Here is a 19,455-nt window from a genome sequence, read left to right as displayed (position 1 = left end):
CACTGGCTTACATTGGCGTTTGCGGGAGTTGTGGATGCGAAGCGGACGGGGACTTGGACCACACTCCCGTTGTTGATGTCGATTAATTTGCTGTTTGCGATTGAAATACATGCCATGTCAGCGGCGAAACGCAAGAGTTGTGGTTTTGGACCTTTTGGTATGTGGGAGACTTACAAAGGCCTGTCGATGACATCCGAAAAGTCGGTAATCACCACCGGCGCATTGGACTTGATAAAGTCGTCGCGACCGCCCTCGACTGCCTCCAGCACCTCGGCGGCCTTCTCAGCCGCAGTATCAATGATGGCCTCGGCCATAGCCAGACTGGCAACGGTGCGGCGCTGGAACTGCTGGTCGGCCAGGTAGATTCCCCTCGTCTCGGTCAAAAAGGTGATGGCCTGGCTCAGGCCCATGTTGTTGCGACCGATCTTGGCGTCGGTGCCGGCCTCGTCAAGGTTGATGACGCCGTTGGAGGCCGAGCCCGTGACGTAGGGCTCCCAGCGCAGGCCCAGAGACTCCATGTGGGCGCCGATCGCGGGCGCAAAGACCGACTCGGACATGTTGCGGATCAGAGGGTGGATGTTTAGGTTCTTGGCGGCAGAGAAGAGACCGTCGGAGGCAGGCACGTAACCGAGGTACCTGGTGGCCGCTCCGTATTCATGCGCGTCGATGCTGCAAAGAATGGGAGGATTCACAGAATCAGTTGGACGCCATCAAGAGGACGTTCAGGGGACGGAACAAGACATACCTGATATGTGGATCAAATTTGGAGAACACTTCCTTGATCTGCCGCGTCTGCATCCTCGCCAGCTTGACATGATCTCTGTTGGGGTCATAGTTGGTAGCCAGGGTGCGCTGGAAGTAGTAGTTGCCGTCCGGGTTATACCGTGGCAGCACAAAGATCTCGAGGCGATCGAGCAATGACGCGGCATAGGTGGCGTTGGCATCGAGCTTGCCAAGGAAGGCCAATGCACCTTGGTCACCAGCAGGCTCATTGCCGTGGACCGATCCCTGGTACCAGACACGGACCTTGTTGGTGGATGCGGAAGCCGGCGATGACAAGTGAATGTAGGGGAAGCTTCGGCCTTCCTCGGATGTGAAATTGAGGACGTTGTAGGTCATCCAGTCATGCTTGTCGGCCAGTGTCTGCATGAAAGACTCTTTGGTGGTGTTGTTTGTCAGTCGGCATCAATTGTTTTGTACAGTCGTACGACGGGGGATTAACATGGAAGCCTGGAAAACTTACCCATGTCTTTATGACTGGTCGCCGGCTCGGTTCCATTTGCAAACCCAGATGGGATGCTTGCCGGTTCGAGAAAAGCAGGCGATCGCAACTCAACATCCACGTCCGGGAAGTTGGCCGCAACGAGCTCCGAGTCTTGACGGACTGCAAGTTGGTTATATCCATACTGAACCTGAGCAACGCTGGTGGCGGCCAACGCCAGCCAGAGGGCCGAGCCGAACATGGGAGAGCGCATGGTGACCGAAGCTAGAAGGGTTCAACTGACCGTAGACCTCAGAAAGAGAGACCCCAAGGAATCCATCTCCAACCGAGGTCGTAGACCCATGCCCTTTTGTATGCTGCAATTGGCCCACATCCAGATATGACGATTTCGGCATCAGATTACGGTGAATCTCCGAAATCAGTAGCTTCAAACCCTTTTTTTTTTTTTTTTTTTTTTTTTCTCTGTTCCTTCCACAGAAGCTATAACTCTTGGCTGACGCCAAATGACACATGGAGAACCTCCGAATGCCTGATGTTACTCCAAAATATTTCTCCCAAAAAGGCAGCTGGAGAATTTGGCATGGATATTACTTGGCATGAGGGGTCGAGTTCCTGACTTCCGGCTCTTTTTGATAGGCAGATGTGGGACGGAGGCTGGTGTCGGTCTTGACCTGCCGCGAACCGGAGATAACGTCTGTGTGGGTCAATTCTACGCGCGCCGTACAATAGTAAATAGATGTTTAAGCATACTGATTCCCTGCATGCGTGCATCTGTATCCGTATCTGGTTGTGTTAATCGTCGACACGACACTAGAGCTGCTGGGTTAGGGTTAGTGACAGCTTCCATCAAGTAGTGCAGTATATCACAGAGGGCAGGCCATCCACCGATTTAGTTTCGGCCCATTTCCATGTTACTCTGCCCTGTCAGCCTAATCTGACGCAGCGTTGCGTTGTATGAGGTTTTGCTTTTGCCAGATTCATTCATCCTATGTACCCTGCAGGTTCAGGCTTTGAGATGTGGCGGAACTGCCGCTGCAAGCCCGGATCGTGTTCACATGCGTACCGCGAAAGGATTAAACTACTGAACTATTAGCAAGTTCATCCTATTTCTAGACTGGTTAAGGGTAGCAATATGTGTGTGTTGCATGTTGTCATCTCTACCTCAAATTTCCTGTATTAGCTGCTTCCATCTTAGCTGTTTCTATTTTAGCTTGAGTTTTCCGACAATGGACACAAGCGAATCATTCCACACAGATCCCACGGGTGTCAAGTTCTTCAGGGTACGATGGACAAGGACTGCATGTTTACTGCCGCTACAGAGTAGGCAGTCAACGGTCAAGCTCAAAGTTTCGGGTTACTGACGATCTCAAACGTGCAAAAGCAAAAGCATTCTCACTCCCAGTCCCATCCATGCAAGCGCTATAAACCCTAAAATCCATCGCCCCGTGAAAATAAAAGCCAAACTGCAAGCCTCGTTTTCCTACAAAAAAAAAAAAGTCTCCCGACAAAGGCAGCCCCGCACATGACAACGCGAGCTAAATGGCGCCGGTCATGCCCGAGCAGGCCGGCGGCAGCGCTACTGGACGGTCCGGGCTTGACACTGGCACTGACGTTGCCACTGGTGCAACGGCCGCGACGGATCTGGACCCCAAAGGCTGCAACTTGTGGCGCATGACATCAACGCAAGGCACCAGATCCCGCCAAGGAGATGCAGATCGGGCTCCCAGACCTGACGGCCTTGTTCTTCAGCAGCAGCAGCAGCAGCAACAACAACAACAACAACCACAAAAACAGCAACAGGCTGAAAACAAAAACAACCCGCCGCACAGTTGGCGAAAGTGTGGAGACGTCGCGAGCAACAGACCTTGCTTGTCGAAACACCAAGTTCAGCGCTCAGACGGAAGCATAGTCATCCCCGCGCGACGTTCGTCCCGAGCAGAGCACGTCAGGAAAGATCGTGAGAAGGAGCCGCGCTATCCTTTCTCACCCAATTGGACTCCCGCCTGGAACTTCCGCCCTCGCGACGACGCACACACTCTTGAGTGGGAAGACGGCCCGTCGAGGGAGGAGATCGAGGTCGCCCAACGCATCCTGAAGCGCGTTACCATGGCCGGCTCGCAGCGCCCTGCGACCAGGTCCTCGCACAAGGGTGGACAACACAGTGAGCCCAAGCAGCGGCAGTCGATGGTTAACGCGAGCGAAGATGTCGCTGTCCTTACGCGAATGTCCGCGACGCCCCCTCCTATTGTCAGACCGAGGCTTGTGATTCGCGACGACTCCTTCGAGGATTCCTTCAGCGAAGACGAGCACGACAGGAACAGAAATACCAGAAGGCCCTCGGCAGACCAGGGCAAGCTTCGTGGGCCGATGAAATCGGAATCTAGCCTACGAGACCGCCGACTGAGCATGCAGAGTACAGAGACACAAAGAAGAATTGACCATTCAAGTCTCCCACCGTTGCGCGAGATAAGTTTCAACAGCAGTGAAGACACAAATGGAAATGACATGGGAAGCATTGGCGGCGAGCGATCACCAGTCCTGGACCATATACGCCTCTACGAAGATGCACCAACCGACAACATCCCACCCTTGACAGGACCATACTACCACCCACCAGACTCTCCTCACGATCTCAATGACTTCCGCCCAGATTCGCCCCACGACTTTGATAATTTCGATGGATGCTACCTTGAAAACTTTTACAGCGAGGACCACCCCAGCTTGCCGCGAGGCGAGATACCCCGTCGCAAGAGCTCCTTCAAGGGAACGCACAAAGTGGGCAGCAGCAAAAACGGCAGTCTTCAGGGTCGCCTAAACAGCGCACAGAGTGGCCAACGACAGCCCAATGTGCTTCGTCGGAGGAGACACAGTCACGATCTGGGTGATGTCCACCGCGGAGGATCTACCAAGTCCAAAGAGTCGGATGGCCAGCTCAGCGTCGCTACTAGCGGTTCGGCGCGGATGCCCGACTTTTTTGGTCCCAACATCTACCACGTTGTGTTGCAAGATCCCATCACTGCTCATCAGCTCCTCAAATTCAGCGAAAGCCGGCTGTGTGCAGAGAATATTGAGTTTCTTCAGAAAGGTAGGATGGCAAATCTTACTTCTACTTTATGTTTAATTCTGTCTCGGCATCCCATTGGCATCCCTGCTTTCACACTCATCATTGGTGTGGAAAGGTTGACTGACACACAACCGGCTCTTTCCTAGTTGACCACTACCATCGCCTGATAAACGAGCTCGGCGACACCGTCAGGTCCATACACAGGGAGTACGTGTCAGACAGCTCCCCCAGGCAGGTCAATCTGCAAGGCGCCGTCCTGAACAGGGTCGACAGCGACATGCGTACTCTCATGTCTCAGACACTCCCGCAGATGAATAAAATGTTTTCCGGAGCTCAAAAGGGCGTCCAAGACCTCATCTACGCAGATGTCTACCCGGCCTTTGTGCGACACCAGCTCGCCCTGTCTGCAAGCCGGGCGCTGGCCTACGACCGTACCCGCTACCAGGGACTAGGAGACTCGTTCACGATGACCGACCCCCGCCAGGCTGACAACCCCATCATCTTTGCAAGCGACGGTTTTGCGTCACTGACCGGCCACCCGCTGAGTGATATCATCTCCAAGAACTGCCGAGTTCTGCAGGGCAAGCAGACGGACAAGCAGGCTGTTGCCAGGGTCAGAAGTGCCATCAGGGAAGAGACCGAGGTTGTAGAGCTGGTCCTGAACTATAAGAAGAATGGTGACCCTTTCTGGAACCTTCTTTATATTGGTAAAGCCCAATCTTGATCAACTTCCTGTCCCTGGCGTGTCAAACCAACTAACACCATCCACCCCCTTGCCCTCCAATCTAGCACCGCTATTCGACGAACAGGGACAGCTGGCTTTCTTCATCGGCGGGCAAGTCAACTGCTCCACGACGATCCACAGCAGCGCCGACGTGATGCGCGTGCTTTCAATGTCCTCGGACCCTTCCGAGACCGACTCCCAAGGGTCGCCCGCCGACCTGAACGAGACGACAGCAAAGCAGCCGCAGACGTCGCCTCAGTCCACAACGCCCCCGCGCAAGTCGAGCGCCCGCAAGGTCCTGCTCAAGGCCTTTGGCGTGCGGACCCAGGACGAAAACGACTCGAGCGTGCAGGCGGTACCGGCCATGGCCGACGCCGGAATGGGACGGAAGCTGTTGAGCAAGATGGAGGGGCAGGATATCGGCGCCCAGATGAGGGAGTTTTATTCGGCGTATTCCAAGGTATGCACTGGACCTTTCTTTCTTTCTTTCCTTTTTTTTTATTTTTTTATTTATTTATTTTTTTTTTTTGAGCAACATTCAACAAGTCCCATACTGACGCTCTCAATCCCACAACCATCTGCAGTACATCGTCGTCGACGCAACCTTCAAGATCCGCTTCCACAGCGCCGGCATACTATCCATGCTCCACCCAGCCAACAACGTCGGCGAGCTGGCGGGGACCGACATCTTCCGCTTCCTGCGGCAGAACACGCTCACCTCGTCCCCGGCCATCGGCAACGACCACGGGTTGCACACAGGCGCCGGCGCCACCCTGCCTGCGCCCGTGGCGTACAAGGGCAGGGTCCGCGCCGCGCTGCGGGCGGGCAACGCCATCAGCATCCAGGTGCGCCTCCAGACGAGGAGGAGCGCGGCGTTTCGGGGCGACGAGATTTTTGCCGCGCACTGGACGCCGCTCAAGGACGCCAAGGGGGAGGTCTGCTGGATTGTGCTGTGTTTGGGAGCTATGCTTGGGGAGTAAAGGTTTGTGATCCGGAATGGATGGGGTTTATCGGTGCATGGGAATGCGTAAAGAAATAACATTGGGCTTGGAGTTGGGTTGGATGGGACTAAAGATTTACTTGGAGCATCGCGGATACCAATCTGTTGTTTTTTTTTTTTCTTTCATTTTTTTTTGCCTTTTCGTCGAGGCCTATCATAGAGGGACTGCTATGGTTGTTAAGTTCTACAGCCCCTCCCCCTCAAAGCATGTATCCATGCACATAAAGGCACTGGAAAGATCCCTTTGATGAATAATGACCTGAAAACAAAACCGAATCTCAACTCTGACGCCTGAACATGTTTGATACGACAGGCCCTTCGGAAAACATCATACTGCAGTCTTTGAAAACGACGAAACTAGGAAAGTCAACAATAAAGTCGTCTGATAATTGTCAGGCAACCGCCCACCACTTTTGATAATCTGTCATTCGACCGTGGATCTGACCCTGGTCAACGATCTATGGCTCATTCTGTCAGATAAAGAGGCGAAGAAGAAAGAATTGACACCAGAGCCAGTATGACTTGCCTGAAAAAAAATGAACACAAGAGGCAGACTCATGAAGGTTCTTGAAAAGTAGTCTCAGTGACCATGGACCTCCGCAAAACAAGACGCCCAAACGTTTCTTTTGCAATGAGACATTGTTAGGCTTGGATATCTCTCAAAAAGGGAGAGGCAGCGTATGTTGGAGGTGTAGGTAGTAGACAAGACTCCGAGTGTGGCGAGGTCTTGACAAAAGCTTGGAGGCCGTCTCTTGGTTATCGGGGCCAGGAATTGCTGCCCTGACGAAAAGCTGGCGGCTCTGGCAGAAAGTAGAGGGCTATCCATATTAAAGTGCCGAAAAGTGTATCTTTGGTTTGTTGTGACTGCCATTACTTGCAAGCTCTGAAGTCGATGGGATACTCAGAGGACTGAGCGTCTCTGATGGCTCAACAAAACCTTTGATAGTAGAGGATTGAAGACTGCTTATGGCATTGGATGCCCACATAGGGTACATCTATAGCCCCGAGGTGGTTGTGTAAGAGGCGCAAGGTGAGAATCTACGACCGCCTTTTGATGATCCTCGCAACCTGCTCGAGGGGAGGAAGGTGCAGCAGCTCATAGCGTACTTCGTTGCTGACCCGGCCGAGGCTCTCTGCGTACTCGACCAGGGTGCCGGCCTTTCTCTGCCGGTGTAGCTCCAGCGGATCATGGATGAGCGCTTCGTAAATCACGAGCATCGGCTCCCAGATGCGGTAGTCCAGGATCCTCTCGGGGAACCAGTCGTCGACCGCAACGGCGACTTCCTCTGAGACCAGGGTCGACAAGATGGGCCACTCGAGCGCCTGCTTGAGACGCCAGACGGTGGGGCGGTATCCTCCCATGCCGACGGAGAGAAAGGCGTGTATGGGGTGGGTGGCGGCCGGGAACGCGGTCTCAAAGTCTGCGGCGAGGGTTGGCGATGCCGAGGCGAAGAACTCGACGATCTTGCCATCCTTTGTTGCCTTTGCAAAGTTGTAAAGTGTTACTTGCTGGGGCGCCGTGAGCTTGCCGTTTCTGAGCTTTGTCTGGACCGTCCTGATCTCCCTGAAGAGGCGGAAATAGAGCTTTGCGAGCTTGCCGCGCTCGGGTGCGTTGCTGCAGGTGACGAATCCAAAGTCCCAGTACGAGTCGAAGTCTGGGGACGGCGAGATGCCTTGGTCCTTGTCGTGCTCGATGTGGGTGTACAACTTGATCAGGTCCTATGGCTTTCGGTTAATATGTGGTAACTGCCAGGGAACTAGGCGTCACTGTCTCTGAAGGCTTATAACTTACCCACTCGACGTACTCCCCCAGGATATACTGAGACTTTTCCTGCACCTCTTCGGGCAGGAACTTGCGGGCACGGTCGTATAGGTCTAAGAGTCCGAAGAAGCCCACCAGGTCGTTGTTGATGTCCTTCTGCTCTTGGTCTCGGGAGCAGACTCTGGGCGCGAACGTTCTTCGGCTGAAAAGAGAACGGTGGAGTTAGCAACGAGGATTTCGTCGTGCTAAGCCAGATCGTCCATCCTCGGCCAAAAAAGAAGGGGCAGGAAGCAGAAGAAAACAACGCCGAACGATTTGACAACTTGACAAATAAGAGCCCAACGTTGAAATTCAAAAAAAAAGTCAAAAATCAACCCAAGGATACAACAAAACAAAATCCACAGCACACGAAAGCTTCTTTCAGACAGAGATGTAATGCTATAGGACGTTGGATGTGGACACGATGAGTGCTCACACAGTCGACCACAGATGAGCACAAGAAAAAGTACAGGAAGAGATATCCAAAGAGCATTCAGCATTAACGGGGAAAGCAGAAAGCTCAAGTAACATCAAGGCGAGCCAATAAATCAAAGCAAGAGGAATAACACTTACAACCAGGGCAGGTTGGGACCCCTCTGGGTCGGCGCCAGACCGAACAGCAGCTGAGTGATCCTTTGGAGAAGATTCTTCTCCTCGAACCACCCAGCCAGGTCGGCCGGCCCGACCCAGCCCAGAACCCGGCGGTGGATATCCTCGAGTCTGCGCTCCTCCTCCTTGGAGACGCAGAACTCTGAGAAATATACCACCACCGAGTCTGGTGGCGGCGCGGTGGCGGCGGTGGCAGCAGCGGGGGCACGTCTCTTGGGCATTTTGGCGGCGTTGAGGGGGGCAAAGAAAGGAAGGAAAAGTAGAGGGGAGAGAGAGAGACTGAAAATGGGGAGATATTTATATTTTTTGCAGTCTGGGAAACGTTTCTAATTGGCTCAAGGGCCTCGTGTGTGTCATCGATTTTTTCCCTCACCTGTCACCTGATCTTTTCTCTTTCTTTAATTTTCTTTTCCTTTCTTTTGTTGAGTTATGGCAAACAGATCAAGTGGACTTGTCGTCCATACACCTTCGTCCTCATAGCCATGAGGTGGGCTAATTTCAGCCTCTTGTTCTCCCGGCTGTTATCTACTGCTAATACTTGTAGACCCTGGAAGATACCAGAAGAGATACTAGCTGGTTAAGATGAAATAGAATGAAAGAAAGGATGTTCAGAGCTAGTTCTTTTGTCTTTGGTTTATATCGGTGTTAAATCATTTTGATCGACTTGTTTGACTAAAGTCTTTAGGTACATTCCCTCCCTACTTATGGACCAAAATCAAAATCATAACTGGCCTTTACTCAAAAGGCTCAACCCAAGTGGACTGAATTCTTTTCAGATTCCCTTGAGACGTATGTATGGACGGATAAAATCAGAATAGTCTAGATGACTCACTCGTCCGTGCTCCTTGAACCCGATTCAAGTAAATTTGCCTCGTTGCCAGCCCATGATATAACGTGACACTTATTTCTACCCAGCAATCCATAGCACAGACCAGTAATACCTTTCAATGAAAAATCGTAAGGCTGCGTGATGTATGAAATTATGCTCTGATACTGACTCCACGACCATTCAGGCTGATACCCTCAATTAGTCAAGCGTATCACTTCTTCACAATACAATAAGTTTCGCAATTTTTCAACTCCCCTTTTGAGAAAGCGCAAAATAAACGATGTGATGCCTTTACAGCTCCAGTGGTATGAGTGACCTTTTGGTTTGAATAGTGATTCGTGAAGCTCACATCAAGGGTGATAGATAAGTAGATTCTTACGTCAGTTTTTTATCAAGTCAGGTTCATGTAGCAAGGGCGAAGTGATACAAATTTGTGATATTTACGATTTGCACAAGATAAATAAAGCCGTATATGACGTTATAAACAGTGTAGAGCCAGGGTTACCCATAGCATTGTTCAAGAATTGCTATGGTGAATTTCCAGGGTTCCCATGAAAAGGTTCAGCCCTTATGGGTTTCATGAGACAGTGATTTCCATTCCTTCCTTTTTGAAAAAAACAACGCCTGGTGAATGCAGATTTGCTTGAATAAATCCCCTCCAATATAAGCACCCACAACCACAACCGCTGCAACAGCAAAATAGCACCCCCAGCAACAACATAAATAACAACAACAGCAACAGCAATAGCATCAGCAACAGCAGCAACAGCAATATGCACCCCCTCCGACTGAGCCCAGTCGAGCCCTCTACCTTCACCACCCCGCCACACCAGAGAAAGGGCTTGCCCCCAAGACAAGATAGTTTGTGGTCGGTGCCTTCACTAGCCACCGGCAAGATGAGCAGCCCACCCGTCCGCAAGAGGACAACCTCGGAGCGGCAGTGGTCCTTCAGGCCACTGCCAACCATTAAAGAAGAGGAGGAGTGGACTGACGAGAGGGAGGCCGAGAGGCAGGAGGAAAAGCAGAAGAAGGAGGGCGTCAAGGAGTACGTCTTTCGGCTGGGCGGGCTGGACCTCTCGGTCCCGGTCACGCGGCCCAAGAGAAGCGTGTGGAGGAGCCGGGCGCGGCGGGCGTGGCGCTTCTGTATGCACTTTTTTGTGGGGACCAAGATGTCTGGTCGAACGAGGTTAGTTCTTTCTACTTTGCTACATGATGGCATATTTTTGCACTGGGTCCAATATCAAATATCGTGGCTACATGCTGGGGTTCTGACAAGACAAGGTTAAAACATGTGTCAATGACCGATGCTAACAAATTGGCGTTTCCATTATATAGAATGGGCTAGGCAAGAAAAAACTGCCACCATAATAACGATGGGCAAGGATACGGGACGGAGAACAAAAGTCCGTCTAGGTCTAAAGGACGGAATAATACAAATTGTTACGCTTGTTTTAACATAAGTGATGATGCATTATAAGGAAGAAAATCGAAAGGGAAAAGACGTGAATAATCACCCGTCATTAATAATGAAGCCAACAAACCATTTCGTACTCATAACATCTCTAATATTTCAGCCGCGCCCAAGAATCTTCCTCATGGGGTTATTCCTCCTCGCGGCTCCCTGCTGCATATAATCCGAAGATGTCTCCGACACCATGGGCGAAGGATGAGCATCAGTGCCGCCGTTGGTGTACCCGTTCGTGCTGCCGCGGTAGTATCCGGAGCTGTCCGCGTCGTTGTCCGTGGCGCTCCTGATCTTGTCGGGCCGGGGTGGCGGCGGCGGCGCTTGCGATGGGGGATTCCTGGACGTGGCGACATGGTACTCCTCTGCCGAGGGCTCAGACGGCCTCACCTGCTGCTGAGAGACAGGTCGATGCGCGTTCGTGTACGAAGTCGGCGTTGCTGTGGAGGCCTCCTGACGGGCAGGGACGTACTGCTCCTGGCGCGAGCTGCGTTGCTTTTGCTTGGACGACTCCGGGCTGGCGTGTTGCGCGTTGTTGTAGTTGCCCGAGCTCTCCATCGCCGGTGCCCTCGGCGTCGTGGGTGTTCGCACGTTTTGGGTCCCGTCCTCCTCGTCGCTGCTATCTCCTCCCATGTCCATCTCTTCCTCGGCGTAGACCCTCAGTTCCTTGCGCATGGCCAGCGACGAGCACAACGACTTGGCCTCCTCGATGGCCTTCTTCTGCTGCTTGAGGGTCTGGCGGCGGTCGCGGGTCTCTCTGTTCTCGGCCGCGATAGCCTCGACCGTCTCGTTGTCCATGTTGAGGACCTCGATGGCGTTGAAGAGCGTGTACATGCCGCCGAGCAGGTGACGCTCCACCACCTGCGTGATGACGTTGCGGATGAAGGTCTTGGCCGAGAGCTCGTAGTAGATGAGCATCTTCTCCAGAACCTCCTCCGCCTCGGTGTAGGTGGCCCTGCCGCTCTCGTCGCGGGCGGCCACGTCCGAGTGCCACTTGCGCAGGCGCTCCTCGTACTCCGGGTCGTACGGCTGGATCTCGAGGTGCATGTCCTGCGTCAGCAGCTCGAGCTCGGCCTGGGCCTTGTCCATGAGCGCGCGCATCTGCGGCTCGACAAAGGCGCGCATGAGCGGCTGCCGCATGCGCCGCGGCCACGCGTAGTCGAGCAGCTCGGCGATGAACTCGGAGCACACCACGGAGAGGTTATCCTTGTGCTCCTGCGCCAGCCGCGACCAGTTCTCCGAGAAGTTTTGGTACAGCATGTACACGGCCCGTGGCTTGGGGTCCATGGGGAACTCGGAACCGCGGATCTGCCGGAGGAGGGGCTGCACTTCCCGCTCGACAAATGCACGCTTGGCGGCTGAGTCGGGCGGGTTGTGCGGGTTTGAGTTGTTGGGGTCGGTGTTGGAGTTGTTTGCTTGGTGGTTGCTGTTGGCGGCGAAGCTGAATTTTCGACCTTGAGATCGCACTCTGTTGGAGAAGCGTTCGTTCTCTAGATCATGGCAGTAGGGTTAGTTAATTTGATGTCCGCGTAAAAGCCAAACACCGCCGTCCATCCCAGCAAAAGTTACGTACCTTCAATGGCTCTCGCCCTGAGGTTTGATGCTGGCGTGCCGTTCGGATCTGCCGTAGAGCGGAAGAATGTCTTCTTGGGAGGATTCTTGTAGAAACCCAACAAAGCTGGTATGACCAGCTCTTTGGAAGAAGAAAAGAGTTCAACAAGCTCTATCTTCATCTCCTCGGGCGTGTCCTTGCCCTCTCCGAGTTGCCTAAGCTCCGACTCGCAGTTATCCAGTGCCGTCTGGATCTGCCGCCGCAGGCCACCGAGATGTCGGCCTATGTGCCTCTGCAATTGCTCACTGAGTTTCCTCTTGAGTGCATCGACGCCGCGCATCTGCTCCGGTATGGCTGCCCACTTTCCCCTTGTGAAAAAAGCCTGTTCACGCTCTCTCCGTTCCTGGGCGCTCGGCCATGGCTGACCGGCTTCCCTCGGCCCCGCGTTCAAAACACAGTACCAGCCCAGTTTGAAGTGGTTCCTGCCATCCTTGTTCGACACCAGGTCGATGAACTTGTCCTCGAGACCTATGGACTCTGTCAGGTCTGGCTTGGTGAGGACGCCGAGAGTCCTGTTGCCGTTGGGGTCGAACTGACGCACTTTGGTCAGGATGGGCGCCTGCACATAATCCGAATTGCCTCCGACGACGGCCAGGATTATGGTTCTCGAGCTCTTCATGTAGCGATCCGACAGAGCCTCGATCGTCCGAATATCCTCCAAACTCTGGTCGTTGTTGGCGTTCCTGACCAGACCAGGCAAGTCGACAAGCGTCAGCAGCGGCATTTCCGGGCCCATCTTTTCCACGACCAGGATATCTCGGGCGGCAAATCTGCCGGGGATGTTCTTTGGGGCGATCAGCTCCACGGCGAGGCGCATCAGGGTGTCAAAAGGAGTGTTGGCGTCAACGGTGCCGCCGAACCGCAAGAGGGCCTCCTGGTCGCGGTAGGGCCGCGTCTTGTCCGGGATGATGGTAACCTTGAGGGAGCGTTCCGGGGCCCGGCGCAGACGGATCTCGGTAGCGAAGCGAGTGCATGCACCGCTATCCCTTGGGAATGGTGTGCCGGTTATGGCCTCCAGGACGGAGGATTTGCCGGCTGATTGATCGCCGACGACGACGATCTGGGGGAGCTTGACATTGTCAAGTTGTGCAAATTGTACTGGGAGTAACGTTAGCAACGGTACAATGAATTTTAGATTAAATCATAAAAGGGCAACAATCGTGTTGTTGCACGCGAAACAAAAAAAGCTGCAGACTTACATTTTGCAATGAGGTCAATCAAGTCCCTTTGCTCATCTGCGAGACCACTGGTGTCCAGTGCAGATTCAAGGGATTTTACTGCCATGACGGCCAAATATTCTCTTGGTTCCCTGGTGCTACTGACCACTAGAAAACAAGCTGAGAATTTGGTAGAGTAAAATAAATCTATTTGTTTGCAAAAAAAAAAAAGAAAAAAAAAGGAGAGGAAAAGTGACTGACTTAAAGGAGGACTAACAGCGGCGATCAAGTATATAAGGAGTCAGCAACAAATGATCAAATAGGTTGCTAGCTTGAGGGAACACAGCAGAATCGCCACCAAAACGTCTTTTTGTACACACAGCCACGAAATGCCAAGATCCGGCTTCCCGGGAAGTAGCTTAAAGCTGGCGTTGTAAGGAAGGGGTCCATAAACCCATAAACATGGCAGCCTAGGCCCATGCAAATTGATTGGACTTGAACTACGGATGGCAGATGATGCACCAAGGTAGCCAGCCGCGTGGACATGGCACTAACAAGGTACACAATACGTATTTTGTTTCGCTTTTGTCCAGTTCACTAATACCGCGATATCACACGTTGGGTGGAACTATAAAATCAAGCCTTGAGTTAGGCAGCTCTTGTACATTACATGTCAAACGCAGGCATCATCCCAATTCTCTTTCTCTCCTGCCTGCGTCTCTGTAAATCTTTAATGTGCACCATCTTGAGTGATGTCATCTTCAGATTTTAAGAGATGGGAAAAAAAAAGTAGGGACCACGTCCACCAAAATCGATGCATTAATGATGTCGAACGCCGCAAGGATGAAACCTGACAGTCGGTTGTTGGCACGCTTTCTTTCGGTAGGGCAAGGTTGGGAGGGATGATGACGATGACGACTGCCGACGCGTTGCACTGGCCTTGCGGGTCTCATGCACCACCAAAGCAAGCCAACTGGCCCACACCGCGCCACTTGTTGACGCCGATCACATGCAATGTGAGCTCCCTTGAGCTCCTGCTTGCTATTCTCTACAAAGTATTAATTGGAACAGGGCGGCTATTGTGAGTAAAGCTGCAAAAAATAAATAAGAAATAAACTACTTCGTGGGGAGGAAGTACTTCTGCTGGCGCCGTAAGTCACCAACCCCTGAACACCTGATTATGAACGCCTCTTCTCCAGGCCCTCCACACGCCACCGGAGGCCGCACGGCGTTGTGGCGGTGTTGGTGAGCCACACTTTTTGTGGGGTCTCTATGACTGGAGATTTCACGGAGTAACCCATTTGCCAAGAAGGTTGTTTCCGTACGAGTTCCGTTCCTCAGGGTTGTCGGAAACAAAGCACAGCACAGGTCAACCCTTCTTGGTTTGATCCTGCGAAGCGCATGCCATTATCGAGTTGTTGCACTTGATAATAACATCATTTGATTAGTTCAACTTCTCAGTCCTATAGAATAACTGATTGTTCATCGCGCTGCTTTGGACCTGTTGGCTTGGCTCACTCAGTGCCTCACTTCGATTCGAGTCTAAGCGAGTCCCTCTGACGCAGAAGCTCACGCGAAGCTCGGCCCACTTGTTAACGTCATTGGGCAGAAAGAAGGTCCCTAACAACCTACACCAGCTAAATCATTTGGAGCTGACTGTCGCGAAAGCAAAAAAAAAAAAAAAAAAGAAAAAAAGAAAAAGAAAAGTTTGAAAAAGGCACATACATGCACTCAACAACAACCTCGATAGGCGCCCGGCAAATACTGGCCAACATTCCGTCTTAAGTCGCGATGGATATTTACGCCGGCAAAAAGACGTGCGATGGCACAGCCGCAGTAGAGCCCGGCGCGAGGGACATTGAGGTGCAGGCTACCATCTCAATCTCGCTGGGAGTATCGGCCTTTCTCGCATTTTGCGTAAGTCAAGTCGCTGCATGTTGGCGCGCTGTGAATAAAAGCAAAAAAAAAAAGAGTCCAAATGAACGCTGACCGAATGACTATGCACAGTTTCTTCGAAGCAGGTGGAAAAGCCTCTACGCTGCACGCGAATGCCACCTTGAGCCTCACATCGGTCTCCCGCCCCTGCCCGACTCCTTTTTCGGATGGATACCTGTTCTACATGCGATCGATGAGCAAACGGTGCTGGATGCCGGCGGACTGGACGCATACGTGGTATGTCTTCTGTGTGTCGGTGCCCGTTGAGGAGAAAATAATGGCGACTAACATGCCGGGCGTCCTCTCGACAGTTCCTATCGTTCTTCCGAATGTCCATGCGAATCTTTGCCGTCCTTCTCTGTTTTGCGGCCGTCATTCTAGCACCAATCCACGTCATCTACGAAGCAGACAAGGACAGAGACAAATCGGACGACTCCGACGGAGATGGGGATGACTACTGGAACCCGGGCAAGGCCTACCTCTGGGCGTACCTGGTGTTCACGTACTTCTTCACCTATCTGGTTATTCGATTCCTTAGGTCCGAAACCATCAAAATCCTCGCTGTTCGCCAGAAATACCTGGGCATCCAGTCCACTATCACGGACCGCACCTTCCGACTCACTGAAATCCCTTTCAAGTATCGTACTTCGAAAAAGGTCAAGGAACTGGTGGAATCACTGCATATCGGTCATGTCAGGAGCGTAAAGCTTTGTCGGCAATGGGGTCCTCTGGATAAGCTTATGGGGCAGAGAGACCCATTACTGCGGAAGCTCGAGTCGGCTTGGGCAAAGTTCCTTGAGAATTCTCCTCACGAGTCTCCAGAACACATAGTGCATCAACACCAACATGGCACGAGCGGCTCTCGCGGTAACCAGAGTAGCTACGACCCCGAAGCGGCTATGGCCGTTGGAAACAATGGAGAAGCCAGCCCCTTGCTTGGCGAGAATGCTGGTGCACATCAGTACACGGAGCGCGAGGGGCGCCCATTGGTCCGTCTCTGGTTCGGCTGGCTTGGACTCCAGACACGGAAAGTCGACGCCATCGACTATTACGCGGAGAAACTCAGGAAACTCGACGAAGAGATCATCAAGGCCCGCAAAGAGTTCTACATCCCTACTGACATTGCCTTTGTGACCATGGACTCGGTAGATGCCTGTCAAATGGCCATCCAGACTCTCATCGACCCAAGGCCCGGCCGGCTGCTAACTAAGCCGGCGCCGGCGCCCAGGGATGTCGTCTGGCGCAATACGTATGCATCCAAGATCTCGCGCAGGTATCATTCGTGGACCATCACACTTTTCATCGCTGCTCTCTCCATATTCTGGTTGATCCCTGTCGGATCGATCGCCTCACTTCTCAGCCTCTGCACCGTTAACGAATGGTGGCCTGAGCTGTCTCAGTGGCTTGCGCAGCATAAGAACATCAAGGCACTTGTTCAGACTGGGCTTCCCACCCTCGTCGTGTCGATACTCAACGTGTCGGTGCCTTATCTCTACGAGTGGCTCTCTCACAAGCAGGGGCTCGTGAGCCGGGATGATGTCGAGCTATCCATCATTTCCAAGAACTTCTTCTTCAATTTCTTCAACATTTTTGTGATTTTCACCTCATTCGGTACAGCTACAAATATCTGGGATACCCTGCAAAAAGACATGCGGGATCTCACCAGGTTCACGACGGTTCTAGCCACGGGTATCGAGTCCTTGAGCAACTTTTACATCAACTTCATCATGCTCCAAGGTATCGGTCTCTTCCCTTTCCGTCTTCTCGAGTTTGGGTCGGTTTTCACATACCCGTGGTACAAGTGGTTTGCCCGCACACCTCGCGAGCGTGCAGAGCTCGACAAGCCTCCTATCTTTAGCTACGGCTTCTACCTGCCGACGGCCCTACTCGTTTTCATCCTCTGTATTGTGTACAGCGTCGTGCCGAGGGGCTACTTAGTCCTGCTGCTAGGCCTCGTCTACTTTACCCTCGGCTACTACACGTACAAGTACCAGCTTCTGTATGCCATGGAAGCCCCAACGCATGCCACTGGCGGCGCGTGGCGCATCATTACGCACCGCATCATCTTGGGCCTAATTGTCTTCCAGCTTGTCATGACGGGAATTCTGGCGCTGCGGACTGCATTTGTCGCAGCGGTACTCATTCTACCCCTCATAATCATGACGTGCTCGTATAGCTACCAGTTCCGGCAGGTCTACGAGCCGCTGACCAAGTACATATCGCTGCGAAGCCTGCCCCATCCGACGCGCAGGCCCAACGGCACTCTCGAGACTGAGGAGAGCCCGTTCGATCCAGACAATGAGGTGGATCCAGACGAGATCGACGAGACAATCAGACTTGTTCGTAGGAGGAGCACTGTTGACGAGGATCGCGAGAAGGGCTTGCGGTTTGTCAATCCAAGCATGGCTATCCCGTACGTTTCTTTCCTCTCTTGATGTTGGAATCTGCCGACTGAAAAGATCTCTCGCTGACTGACTGAAATTGTGTACAGACTTGAGCAGCCTTGGATCTACCGCAACCCGCCACCCGTCACTGCCGAGCCTGGCCTGCCCGATCAGGAGTCGGATTACGATGGCGAGGATGACTTTCTGAGGTTCCACATGGAGAGGGAGGCACGTCGGTGGCATCCGTTCCGAGAGAGAGCGCCTAGTGAATCGAGCGATCTTGGCCTACGGCCCGTGCACACCTGAAGACACACCGATTGATTGATTGGACATGATTGTCAATTGGTGAGAAAAGTTGAATACAGCTCAATCGACACACAAGCAAGCAAGCAAGCAAGCAAGCAAGCACATAATCATGGGTGGATTTGCTGGTGGGCATTTTGTTCCTGATTTGTTCATCAATTTTTCTGTTCTTTGACCTCTAAATCTGCAGGTCATGCATCGCATGATAAACCCGCATCGGCAAATGGCGTTTGGCGGTACGGAACATGTTTTCTTTCTGCACTCTCTTTTTTTTTTTTTGTTTGTTTATGCACAAAGACACTTGCATGGCAGGGAGTTCAAGGGATCGTATGATTTTGTTATTCACTCTACTTGGGGGATTTTCTTCTGTTTCTCAATCTTACCTGCTTTCTATCTCAAACAGATCTGCATGGCGTCCCCAAGCCGGAACCTTGGTGCTTGATGGTAGAAGACGCCGACTGAAGGAAGAGAGCGTGCGGATCTACATCAATTGTTTCTCTTGAGGACAAATGGTCGCGGATCACCATAACCTCATATTGGCCTTCTTGTCGATGAGGCATTTCGGATCGCACTAGGATTTCTTTTGCATTTTTACATTCGCAGTTGGGCAGAGACGGATCAAGCTTTTCTGACCCCTTAATTCTGACCAAGTGTCGCACAGACGGAGGAAAACGGGGTGCACGAGCTTTGGTCTTAGTCATCATTGTGAAAAAAAATCGGGTCATATACACAGATACTATGTATATGTCGTCTATCCACCTGTGTAGTAGAAATAGATGCCTCACCAGCTGCATATGATGATTTAATCGCAGGTTGAGTGAGTGTGTTGGCTCGGCGTATAAGGCCATAAGCGAACCTAAAATGGCGCAATACCGCGGGAAGCACGTGTTGTTGGGCCCTTTGGACGTTAGCTAAAAGACGGCCCCTCATCGCCCATCCTCACGAGCCATTTTGCGACAGGCAGTAATTATTATTTTGCGACTGGGGGACTGCAGAAGGCCAGAAGAAAATCCCTGCCAGCAAAACCCCACCTTTTTATTTTTTTTTTTTTTCCCTGTCAGTTCTCCTGGATTCCCGCCTTCTCCCTGTTCGCGTCCAAAAGTCGGGTTCGTCATCGTAGCAAAATTGATACTGATCTGTGCATCGCGCCAATGTGTGGATCGAAACAAAACCCCACGCCCCTGAACTGCTCGAGAAAGAGTCAACTTGTCAACGGAAGATATCTGGATACGTCCTGCTCAAGTATTTTCCTGGTTTGTTGTTACTGGGGGCTCACCATTTTTTAAAATTATTTACTAATTTGTTTGTTTATTTATTCGGTTTTTTTTTTTTTTTTTTTTTTTTTTTTTTTCT

General features: G+C 52.2%; 7 protein-coding genes across 7 annotated transcripts in view; 3 read left to right on the top strand and 4 right to left on the bottom strand.

The window, feature by feature from the left end:
• Positions 1–1,475, bottom strand: part of PpBr36_04969 (uncharacterized protein) — a gene marked incomplete at both ends in the record, with an annotated part of 2,022 nt that extends 547 nt beyond the window's left edge. Inside the window, 4 exons of the mRNA XM_029892127.1 lie at positions 12–90; positions 175–669; positions 746–1,157; positions 1,244–1,475. Coding sequence (XP_029749980.1) covers positions 12–90; positions 175–669; positions 746–1,157; positions 1,244–1,475 — 1,218 coding nt within the window. The remainder of the gene's footprint in view (positions 1–11; positions 91–174; positions 670–745; positions 1,158–1,243) is intronic.
• A 1,286-nt stretch (positions 1,476–2,761) lies between these two features.
• Positions 2,762–5,990, top strand: PpBr36_04968 (uncharacterized protein; the record flags this gene model as incomplete). Its single annotated transcript, XM_029892126.1, has 4 exons — positions 2,762–4,307; positions 4,433–4,993; positions 5,076–5,470; positions 5,595–5,990. 4 exons carry the CDS (start codon positions 2,762–2,764, stop codon positions 5,988–5,990), a joined length of 2,898 nt encoding a protein of 965 aa, XP_029749981.1.
• A 1,058-nt stretch (positions 5,991–7,048) lies between these two features.
• PpBr36_04967 (uncharacterized protein) lies at positions 7,049–8,641 on the bottom strand (the record flags this gene model as incomplete). The annotated part of the gene is made up of 3 exons (XM_029892125.1): positions 7,049–7,729; positions 7,803–7,974; positions 8,385–8,641. 3 exons carry the CDS (start codon positions 8,639–8,641, stop codon positions 7,049–7,051), a joined length of 1,110 nt encoding a protein of 369 aa, XP_029749974.1.
• Positions 8,642–10,145: 1,504 nt separating this feature from the next.
• On the top strand, positions 10,146–10,594 carry PpBr36_04966 (uncharacterized protein; the record flags this gene model as incomplete). Its single annotated transcript, XM_029892124.1, has 2 exons — positions 10,146–10,435; positions 10,585–10,594. The coding sequence occupies 2 exons, from the start codon at positions 10,146–10,148 to the stop codon at positions 10,592–10,594; spliced, it is 300 nt and encodes a 99-aa protein (XP_029749975.1).
• A 225-nt stretch (positions 10,595–10,819) lies between these two features.
• PpBr36_04965 (uncharacterized protein) lies at positions 10,820–13,607 on the bottom strand (the record flags this gene model as incomplete). The annotated part of the gene is made up of 3 exons (XM_029892123.1): positions 10,820–12,201; positions 12,285–13,421; positions 13,523–13,607. 3 exons carry the CDS (start codon positions 13,605–13,607, stop codon positions 10,820–10,822), a joined length of 2,604 nt encoding a protein of 867 aa, XP_029749972.1.
• A 1,664-nt stretch (positions 13,608–15,271) lies between these two features.
• Positions 15,272–18,105, top strand: PpBr36_04964 (uncharacterized protein; the record flags this gene model as incomplete). Its single annotated transcript, XM_029892122.1, has 4 exons — positions 15,272–15,397; positions 15,488–15,652; positions 15,727–17,828; positions 17,907–18,105. 4 exons carry the CDS (start codon positions 15,272–15,274, stop codon positions 18,103–18,105), a joined length of 2,592 nt encoding a protein of 863 aa, XP_029749973.1.
• A 392-nt stretch (positions 18,106–18,497) lies between these two features.
• Positions 18,498–18,662, bottom strand: PpBr36_04963 (uncharacterized protein; the record flags this gene model as incomplete). The annotated part of the gene is made up of 1 exon (XM_029892121.1): positions 18,498–18,662. One exon carries the CDS (start codon positions 18,660–18,662, stop codon positions 18,498–18,500), a length of 165 nt encoding a protein of 54 aa, XP_029749978.1.
• Between the last annotated feature and the right edge of the window lie 793 nt (positions 18,663–19,455).

The sequence above is a fragment of the Pyricularia pennisetigena genome, chromosome 6 (assembly GCF_004337985.1).
Source record: "Pyricularia pennisetigena strain Br36 chromosome 6, whole genome shotgun sequence".
Taxonomy (NCBI): domain Eukaryota; kingdom Fungi; phylum Ascomycota; class Sordariomycetes; order Magnaporthales; family Pyriculariaceae; genus Pyricularia; species Pyricularia pennisetigena.
This window is presented reverse-complemented; position numbering and strand designations above follow the sequence as displayed.